The 10878-nt window shown below is 44.7% G+C and overlaps 1 protein-coding gene across 4 annotated transcripts in view; it reads right to left on the bottom strand.

The window, feature by feature from the left end:
* Positions 1-411: 411 nt before the first annotated feature.
* Positions 412-10878, bottom strand: part of Jade1 (jade family PHD finger 1) — a 50112-nt gene continuing 39645 nt past the window's right edge. For all 4 annotated transcript variants that reach the window (XM_021157558.2, XM_021157559.2, XM_029474950.1 and 1 more), the window contains exons 9-11: positions 9702-10223; positions 4768-4885; positions 412-1567 (exon numbers count right to left, since the gene is read on the bottom strand). In XM_021157558.2, coding sequence (XP_021013217.1) covers positions 687-1567; positions 4768-4885; positions 9702-10223 — 1521 coding nt within the window. In that variant the 3' untranslated portion in view covers positions 412-686. The remainder of the gene's footprint in view (positions 1568-4767; positions 4886-9701; positions 10224-10878) is intronic.

Genomic DNA, 10878 nt, shown 5'->3' with positions numbered 1-10878 from the left:
GTCCTGTGTCCACAGCCCACTCAGGGTTTCGGGACCTTGCTACACGGGCCCCAAATCTCAGTGCAGCAGCTCTGTTCTGTCCCTCCAGCCTTCCAGCAATGCCTATTGTGTAAACTCTTCCCCTGGATGCCACATGTGCAAGATCCCAGTGTTGCTGAAGCTTCTGAACCTCAGCTCCTCACACCACACAGCCTGGGAGCCAAATGCTGTCTGTCAGCATTTACCATTCCTAGAAAATAAGCTTTGTGGGCTATAAATGGTACATGAGGGCTTCTATAAATAGGACTTGTTCACCACACAGAATTCTATGATTCTGTAAGAGTGAGTATTCAAGAGTTTGTGCTTTGGGGAGAATGTAGAGGGCAATAATACATGATGCTATTCAAGCCTGGCCCTCTGTAAAGTTACTTCATTTGTTGGGTTTTTTTTTTTTTTTTTTTTAGTGTTTAGTTCAGGTTCTAATCTTAGTGTCTTATGGTTACAGTCTACTCTTCTGTTTCCTCAACAAGTTGCAAATAACACAAACTTCTCACAATGATTTATAAATGACTCTGGAAAAAAATTCAATCTGAATTGCAAGGAAGTATGTCTGTAGCTCAGAAACAATGGGTATTTGCTTGCCCCCATTATCAGAGCTCTCCTCAGCACACGGCAACAAGCCATGTGCTTCCACACCGGCTGTTTCATCAAGAGGCCAAGATGCTTCTCCTGATGATGTCTGTCCTCCTGCTGATGGTGCTGCTGGCATGGATACATTTCTTCTCTGATGCCTCGCTCTCTGAGTCACTCATTTCCCCGTCTGGGGCGTACCCATCATTCTCACTGTCAGCTCTTAACCTGCTCTTCGCTCTCTCCTTGGCTGGAGCTCGGCTTACACCCAGATGGGAGCAGTCTGAGTGCTGGTGGCAGGCCCCATCATGGGCTTCTCCTTGCTGCTGCCGCTCCCCCTTCTTTGGAATCCGGAATCCTCCCCAGCTTTTAACTGGGCTGGCAGGTGTTATAGGCACTTTGACTAGGGAGCCATTGCACTTGGACACAATCTCCTTCCTGGTGCCAGGTGCTGACTGCCCTACTCCAGGGGAGGTGGCAGCTCTTGTGTTGTCCAGATGCCTCTGGGATGTGTCTGTGGACCTGAGAGGCTTGTGACTCTGCTTAAAAGATTTGTCCTTTAAGTCTCCTTTAACGAGATCACAATGAAAACGATTGTCTCTTCTTTTCCCATGGTCTGGGGTCACCACACCATTTCTCTGTTGTGCTGATGATATGAGACGTGCTTCTGCAAAAGTCTTTTCTAAGCTCAGCAAGCTTTCTGGGACCCCCAGCCCCTCCTTTCTACCACAAAGACCTGGCTGCTTATGCGAGGTCTTGCCCTCAGTCCCAGAACTGTTCTGCAATGCATCTCGCTTATGGGACTTTTTCAGTGGATTAACCAAGGAAGTACCCATTTGTTTCCTGAAGAATGCAGAATGCCACTTCAAGTCCTCTATCTTGGGAGCATTGGGGCCCACAGAAGGACTGTTGAACAAAAGCATGTTCTCCAGTGCGGAGGAGCAGGAAGAAGGCACACCTAGGAACAGAAAACCAGAGGAAAAATTACATAAGCAAATCCAAACTCATAAAGTTCTAGACTGGAAACATCATTTACAAACTTCCCACCCAAGCAAGCAACAGCAGCACTTTGTTTAAAAAAAAAAAAAAAGATATGACCTGCTTCAAGAATCTGCTTTCAATCTTTGTAGTCAGTATACTAGATCTTTCTTTTTAATCCAAAGCCACTAAAATACAGTTTTTTATGAAACTTTGGGGAATCCATTTGAAATCTATCCAATGGCGGCCACTACCTCTACATAGCAGCAATTGTCCCATCTACCAGTCACTTTCCTCTCTGAGACTAAGCAGAGCTTCTAAGTTTCTTTCTCCATAGGACCACGGAGGACAAGTACATGTAAATGTGCAAACTGAACACAGGTAAGTGCTCACGATAATTCTGGACATGTAATATGAGAAGCAAAGTTCATTCACTGTACGGAAAATGCGTGGAGGTCAACCTGTCATCCAAGTTGTTAAATCATTAAATCAGTCTTTTATGCAAATCACAAACTTAGATTTCATAGCTTAACCTAGTAAACGCTTATATTTTATGAATTTATGAATATCAATTCTCATCTCATTAGAAACTGGCACTTCCTGTTTTTTTAATCATTTTTTATTTTATGTGTACAAGTGTTTTGCCTGCATGTATGTCTGTACTACATGGGGTACAGTGCTTGTGGAAGCCAGCAGAGGGCATCAGATCCTCTGGACCTAGAGTTTATTCTAATAGACAGTTGTAAGTTGCTATGTGGGTGTTGGGAATCAAACCCAGATCCTCTGGAATACTCAAGCAGCAAAATACTCCTAACCACTCTCCAGCCTGACACTCCCTAGTCTATTCCACACCTGTTTTGTCTGCTAGTTATGATCCACAAAAATGTGTTTCATACTCATTAATAAACTTTATAACGCTGGTCTGAAAACTGATGGGGAATTCATAAGGACCATGGTTCTATAAGAGTCTCAAGACCAACTACAAAACAGCAAGTCTTATGTTTTGTCTCCTCTTAAGATGTGAACCACGAGGTTCAGTTCCATTGTCCTACAGGAAACCTCATAAGACCTTACAACCCAAGAGACCTTAACAGCAACACAGGTCCTTTTTACAAGCTGTTCATCTGAAAATGTCTGCTTTCTCAGAAAACAATCACTGGAGTCGATCTTTATGGCATTTGAAGTGTATTTTTTGTTTGTTTTTTATTGAAATGCCCGAAGCAAACAAAGATGAAGAAGGTCCAGTGTTGTCTGAACTATAATTTCTATCTACCTGACTTGAAGCTCCCTTAAGTACCACTTCCACTGAAGAAGCTCTCATTCCACAAAATGACCCTAACTAGTTCCCAGAATCGCAAAAGTTTGAGCCATGAACTCTAAAAGACACATGTAAAGTCATGGGCATCTCCCTTGAAAGTGTCTTTAAGGGCAGGAAACTAAGCATCACAGTTTAGAAATGAGAAAGAAAAGCCACTCTTGGGGGCTTCAGCTGCATTTGCTGTAGCATCCCACAAGAATAAAGTCTTTTCAAATGATTATAATTGCTGTTCAACTCAAAATGAAGGAAAGATTTGTTTCTCTTTTCTGAATTTTTGTTTTTGTTGTTTTCTTATAACAAGGTCTCATTCTGTAGCCTAGAGTGACCTAGAACTCACAACCTAGTCCAGCTGACTAAAATTGTGGCACTCCTCCTACCTCAGCCCCCAGAACGCTAACAAGTATAAGCCACCGTGTTCACCAGCAGTAGGACTTCTGGATCAATCTACATTTCAGTTCTATAACCCAAAATATGCCCTAACCCTTTGTGAAGAGAATCTCACTCAGCCAAGTACAAATCGCCATGATGCAAGCAGCTGCCTGGGATACCCAAAAAAGAATGACTCCATTCCAGCCACATACACACGTCATCCTATATCACTGACTCCTTAGCAAGTACCTCTGCATACTACCATCAACCATCCCAGACACCAAAGAGATAGAGTGAACTTAAAGAATCTAAACTACACTGTCTTTAACCAATGACACTACTTGGAAAACTTACTTTCAAAGTTTGCAACTGAAGTTTTAAGTTACAGATAATGAAAGACACTTGGTTCCTCTGAAAAATACTTAATCTTAGCAAGAGCACATTTAAAAGTAGGAGGCCCTCCAAGAGGAGAGTATTGCTGAAAGCTTCCCCTCAGTCTTTTCTGTGTGCTCCCTAACCAGGTTATCTCTACTATGCTGCTTGGATGCCATAATTATCTAGGGAAAAAATCCACAAAGACTGAATGAACAATGACTCTCCACACAAGCAAGTGCCAAGAGTGCTGGAACTTTTAAGGGCAATCCAAGGTAGAGTGGCTCATCCTTCTCCACTGAAGGCCAGCCTAAGACCCACCTGCTCCCTGACGTATCCCAGGACCAACTTCCTCCATGAAATCTTACACTACCTACTTTCTGGGGCTTATCATCACAGAACACTGATGCAAAACGCACATTTTAGAGGTCATGATTCTATACCAGACTAACTGAAGATCATATGAATCTCAGAGTGAAACACTTGCCCAACATTAATAACTGACACACTCTTCAGAGTAGAGGAAGCATATTCCCATATTTTTCTTCCTTTTTGGCTGGCTAGAACAATGTAAATAGAAGACAATTAATTAATTAATTTATTAATTAATTAAATGCCCAGCACACGCAGAATTCCATCTCATCCATACCTTCAGAAGTCCACCATGAATGTTAGGAAATGAGTGTATGTGGTAAGTAGTCTTAGCAAGTATTTACAATGTTAGATTGCTCCAAAAGCTAGAGCATGAAGTCACACCTTTGTAGCTATCCCCATGTTTATCAAAAGCTCTGCAATGTGCTGCAGTTTGTTTTCCTTCCCATATCCTGATACTTAGGTAACTTGAGATAGCATCCCCACTTTACATGAAATTGGAGAGAGAAATTAAGGTCTATGACTTGCTTCTATTTGGTCATCAGGGAGATGCTACAGGTCTCAAAGCCTATTTAATGCCAAATTCCGTTCCTTCCCTCCAATATAATGTGTTTAAAGATGTTCCCTGAATATGAACAGCTGTGCTACTGAAAACTTTCTACAAGACAAATTGGAAGAACAACTGTTTTCCCTCAACAGCAGTGTCAAGGCTTCAAACCCCTGCCCTACTTCTAGGGCTTTATGCATACCTGAAACTTTTTCTTGCTCCAAGAGCTTAGTGTACTGAGTGAAAATTTGTTCCTGGACTTTGCACACAGACCGTTTAATCTTTTCCCTGCGGGTCACCATGTAAGTGAGGTTCCGAACCTAGAATGTAGAGAATAAAGATTCTAAGTGAGCAATACGGTAACGATACTTCAGTGCTTTCATTTCTCCAGTACCTGAGATATACTGGCCCTACTAAAGCCTTGACAGACATTTGAAATCAAAACATGCTTTAAGCATTTTACCCTACCACTAGAAGAATTCTGCTTATTTATTCCCTCGTGTCTGTAGCAACCATGAAGTTACACTGGGGAAGTAGCAGAGATAGGCAGAGTCCCACTCTTCCCCACCAGTCTGCAATTGTAGAGACCCCTACAGGACTTGCTGCCTTGTGCCAGAGAGCTCCGCTTACCATCCAACAGTGTCTTCTCAGAAATCTTATTGTAAATAGTTTGAGCAATTATGAAGCAACCTCCCTGAATACTTCTATCAAGTGTCTTCCAGGTCAATGGCATAAGAGGAACCCCTGCACAAAGTCCTCTAGAAAATCAAATGAGCTGCTTGGTTCACTGGGTACAACTTTGCAAACAGCCAGCCACTGCAGCATATTCCAGTGAGGTGTGCAAATGCCCAGGAACTGCCCCAGCATCCCCAGCAAATCTTTGGATCTATGGATCATCAGTTTAAACCTGCTACTAACCTCACCCGCATTCTAGTTTATCTGTAACGGAAAGATCACATGCTGAGATTCCCCACTCAATCGGACAGAAGACTTCTTCAAATCACATACATATGTATTAGTTTGTGGTCAGTGGTCTAGGCTTCCAGAGTCATTATTCCCTACTCTTAAAGCCATCAGTCACCATTAAATACAAAAGTAAAGAATAAAGGCACTAAACCCCACTGATCCTTTGGGCGTAAAGACAGAACATCAGGTGCAGCCCACCACTGAACAGTTGAACCTTTCTTCAGGAAGATGCCCATAAGACCTCAGCCACCTCAGCAGCAGTGGCAGAAGTGGAAAATGACTACATGCTCCCCACTGGCTAGCATCTAGGGCGTGCTAAAAATGCATCATCCTTTTGAGCAGTCTTTCTTGTATCATACTGTAAGTGCAAGTTCAAAGGTCACTCACTAGCTGCTTCTCTGGCACAAGCCATGCAGTTTTGCATACTGGCTGACACAGATATCCCCTCTATTTTCAGACCTTTCTCCATCCTCACACTCCCAGCTGTGCTCCAGGCTGGGACCTACATGAGGACATGGGCCATGAAGGGAAATACTACTGGATTTTGCTGACCCCTAATGATGCACTATCAGGGACTTCCTGCCTCTATTTCTATATTAATAACTTATTAATACTATTAGGTTCAATTAATAAAAGATTAAAAAGAAAATCATGCTCCCTGTCTGAGTTAAATATAATGTCACTGGGCCTGCCTGCCTAAGGGATAGCCACAATCCCAGGCAAGGAAGAAGGTGCTCTTTAGAAAAACCCTAACCAACTTGGGGCTGAAAGTGGCTAACAGGATCTTCTCTATACCACCCAGATGAGATTATGGGTGGAAACTCATAAACAAAGGAAGGATCAAACCTAAACCCTCATCACAAGTTCAAACCTCTGACAACACACAAGCCAGCTTCCCATGAAGAATCTGATTTTTGGAGACACGAAGTGGGCATTATTATAGTTCATGCTCACATTCAACTCAGGCGTGCAGAAACATCTTAAGCCTGACCCATGAAAATAAATAGGGAAGGCAGGAATCTCAACTCTGATGGCTTCTGTGCCAGGAAAGGCTTTAGTGAGGAGAGAAAAGACAAAACAAAAAACCTTTTCCTTCCAGTGACCTCAGATAAATAACATCTAAATAAACCCACAAAGCAAAAGAAGCCATAATTTACAGTTGTGATCTCTAATGCCTATTTGATCCAGCTTTGGCTGACCCCAAAGTAAACAAAAAAAAAAAAAAAATTCTTGGCAGAAATCTAGACTCTCTGCCCAGAGAGCTTGGCCACTCAATTCACCTTCCCTCAGCGGCTAGCAGCAGGCCCCCAAACCTACCATGCCTCACCGTCTGACATCAGGCTAAATCCAAGTCAACTCTCCCCTTAAAGCAAGTTCACAAACAGAAACAACCATGATCCCCCCCACGCCCCCACTCCAGTTTGCACTTTTAAAGTTTCCAGAATGTTCCTGTTGCATCCTGAGAACAAGCAGCAGAGCAGGCAAGAGTGCTTGCAGTGGATTTCCTGAGCCCTATGCAGTGCCTGCCACATTAAAGCCTCACGTGCATTTTTGTTTAGTGAACAACTGAGGTCGCATTGAGTTTTCAAAATGTTATGTTCCACTGAGTGACAAATGCACAGGACTGTTCCCCAGGACTTGGAGCCTTTCCGTACAAACTACAGCAAGTGCAGGATGTCTTTATCCAAGCTAGTAGTTCAGTGAGGTAGTCAGGAATCCCAGAGTAAGATGACAGCCTCCGGAAGCTGGAAGTTACACTCACCACATTACCAACCATCTCATTTAGAGCCTCCTGATACCTATTCCTGTCACGTAGCTTTCTGATCCAGAATTGGTACCCAGGTGTGGAAGGCCCCCGAGGTGTTAATTTGCCAGAAAGAACAATTAACGTAATCACTGAGTCACCTGCATGTGCTGAGTGCCACTCACTTGTTCAGGAATGACCACATGCCTCCAGTCCGGTCGCCTACATCGACTGGCTCAAGTGCCTACCATGTGCTGATAGTTCATAAAAATAGACCACTAACTTACTGAGAAGACAAGTTAATTGTACCTTTGGACTTTTTCTTTTGTCATGGCTGCCCTGATAAGCCCTTGGTCTGATACACTTTTTTATAATTGCAGAGCACTGTACAACTCTCCAGGGCCTGCCATAGACTTCAGCTTTCAGACGGTCCTCATGGCAGGAGGAAAACATAACATGTCATTATAAATACACCCCTTTTAAACTGACACTGACTGCATTAAAACCGTAGACTCTTTAATACTGAATGTTAAGTAATGCCACACACACACACACATACACAGGCACTGGTGCACACAAATCCTGATTTATTCCCTTATGCACCACAGGCATTATTCTACTTAAACGCAAAATGACGACTCCAAAAAAAGTTGAGAATTTAATTATAAGTATATGTTAATCTCAGTAACTTAAATACAGAAAAAGAGTTAATACACCACAAACATTTTCTACACTTTTATTCTGTGGTGATTGTTAAACAAACACAGTCAAAACATGAGACTTCTCGCCTCCCCTCCCAAGGGCTATCTGACTCCATGCACCCCAATTACAGCAGTTGTTGGGTTAGGATGGTAGCTTCTCAACAAAATACCCATTAACCCTGAATCCCTTTCTCAAGAACACACCACAAGTGCATGTGGTTCTTTGAACTGACCACCAGGGGGGGTGTGGGAGCCTAACCAACCTGCTCCCACCTCCCCTTAGCCTAACTAGCACCCACCACCTTACCCGGAATCCTAACAAGGTCTAGAAAAGGACATCACAAGAAGTCAGCATTAGATGATGCACTAAAAGGGCCTCTAATGAGCACTTAGAAATACGTGCATGACCATCTCCAACACGGTAGTGCAAGCCTCTGTGAGAACTCATCCTTTTGGCCAAGTACATTTGCACTCTCCTGCCTACACTCTCATCTCAAATCACCTATGAGTCAGATGCTGTTGCCAAGCAGGTGATGAATCACTCCTCTCTAATACGTGAGGAGCTGGAGGGAGATACGCATTAGCTGTTTCAGGCCACTTGGGTGCCTTTCGGCACAGGCTGCTTCAGGCCAGACAACTTGCATACCATCTCTGCCACACTAATGAATTTAATAGGTAGCTAGCAGTCAGGGGAGTAAGTATGGAAGGTGCTCAAGACGCATCCCCAATTAGCAAGCCTTGGTCAAAAAAACCACCTACGGGAGACCCTGGGGAGGACAGCCCACTCCTAATTATTCCTGCAGCAGGAAAAAAGGTCCAGCGGGGGACTCCAGAGGTAATGGAGAGTGGGGGAGGCACCAAGCAGCAAACAGCTGAGGGGAGTGCCAGCAGCTGAGGCTCCAGGCAGCCAACAGCCACTTAATCAGCAACCCAGGAGTGTGATAAACACGTGTGTGTCTATGTATGCAGTGTACTGAGATTGCTAAGGGCTCCACAGACAGACCCAATGCCCTGTGCACCAGGAATCACACCACACGCAGACATCACCCGGAGAGGGATGCGCGCCACACACAATCGCACTCTGTATGTGCACAACCTTTGTGATGACTTAGCACCTCACTGCCAAGACTGTTTTCTGTAATAGGTGTATATAAGTCCATGCACACACATCAGCACCCACAGCCTGTTCTGCTCCACAACAGAGCTGGGAATGCCCCTGTGGATTAGCCTAGAAGCAAAGATGAGCCAATGGGAGGCAGTGCTTAGCTCTCTCTAACGAGCCCTTCATCAGCACCTAGGAAATGTCTCCCCAGGTTGAACAAGGAATTTCCTTGCCACTGCCCCATTCCCCATAACTCAGATACATCCCAGTTCTCAAAACCAGGCTCTAAACTGCTGCTGAGTTAAGCCCTTGGTCATGTTCCTGGTGCTCCATTCCCTCCAGCTCTACAAGGACAAGGGAATAGGGGATGAAGATACACCCCATCTGATCTTGGAGAACAGTAAAGATTAACGGGAGAAATAATCACAAAGCAACTCCCACACTGGCAGTCTTGCACAATGCAGTGAGTTTACCAGCCCATAAATATGTTTAACCAACATGACCTCATGCTGTAGTGTGTACAAGGATCTGAGAGTAATGACTGGCTATCATCTCAAGGAAAGTGCCCGCCTCTTTACATCTTCTTCTCTAAGTCATTATAAGGTGTCGGTGTCAATCATTACCCTCTCCAGGTCCTGCCGCAGGTGCGTGAACAGCTGCAGCCTCCTAAACAAGACATCCTGCTCCCGCTTGGCTAGATTGTCCTCTTCATCTTTCTTTGGGGTGATGAGGGGCTTATTGAAGTTGATCTTCCTCTTCAACTTCCAGTACTGATACAGGAAATCCACCACTTCCTCAGGCAGCCGCAGGGCCCTGGCCACATCCAGCAGGTTGACGAAGGTGTAGAACTCATCCTCCAGCTGCTGTAGCTTCTGCTTGCGAACACTCACCCGGTGGGCCTCCTCTCGATTCTGCTCCAGATTACCATAGGGCTCCAGAGGGCTCTGGGGAGAACTCTCAGGGGCCCCATTCTCCTGGGCTGTTCCTTCACCCAGGCCCTCCTCGGGTTTCCTGTGTGAGCTGTGCTTTGGGCAGTAGGACTTGAATTTGACTTCATCATTCTCTGCCAATATGGTCTTCATCTCCAGGCCACGGTCAAAAGCACAAGTCACATGGAAGGCTGTCCGGCAGTTCTTCACAGAGCACTGCAAACAACACAGGGAGACAGTTACAGAGTGGTGGCAACAAGAGCCCCCACTGCTGGCCACCCCATATGATGACAAAGAAACACTCACTGAGACAGAAAAAGCTTCACAAAGATGAACAGGTTTGAAGGAACGTCAGGGCACAATGTAGGGTAAAGCTTTCAGAGAGCAAACTATAACTTGCTTGAAACAATCACAGCACTGAAATCTCAGAGCAGGGGAGGGGAGGGCTGTACAACTGGCTCCTGTTGGGGAGGGTGGCACAATCCCCAAGAGAATGCACTCTATGTACAGCGTATACTCTGAAGTCCTAATTTAGTTCTCCAAGACTTGAACGCAGTTTTATAAAAACTGTGAATAGCAATCTCCTCAGTGCACACATTCCTGATCAGTTTTAAAAGACTGTGAATCCCCTCAGTGCAACCCCCAGCGGGAAAAGGTCCCACCCAACTCAGGAAGGTAAATACAAGCAGACTTCCTGGAAGTAGCATCCAGGGATCACACCAGAGGAAGCAAGAATGAGAGACAAGAGCCCAGTTCAAGAAGGATGGAGAAGAGCCGGGTGTGGTGGCGCACGCCTTTAATCCCAGCACTCGGGAGGCAGAGGCAGGCGGATTTCTGAGTTCAAGGCCAGCCTGGTCTACAAAGTGAGTTC

Source organism: Mus caroli, chromosome 3 (genome assembly GCF_900094665.2).
Source record: "Mus caroli chromosome 3, CAROLI_EIJ_v1.1, whole genome shotgun sequence".
Lineage (NCBI taxonomy): Eukaryota > Metazoa > Chordata > Mammalia > Rodentia > Muridae > Mus > Mus caroli.
The sequence above is the reverse complement of the archived record's forward strand: the minus strand, read 5'-3'. Positions and strand labels throughout refer to the sequence as shown.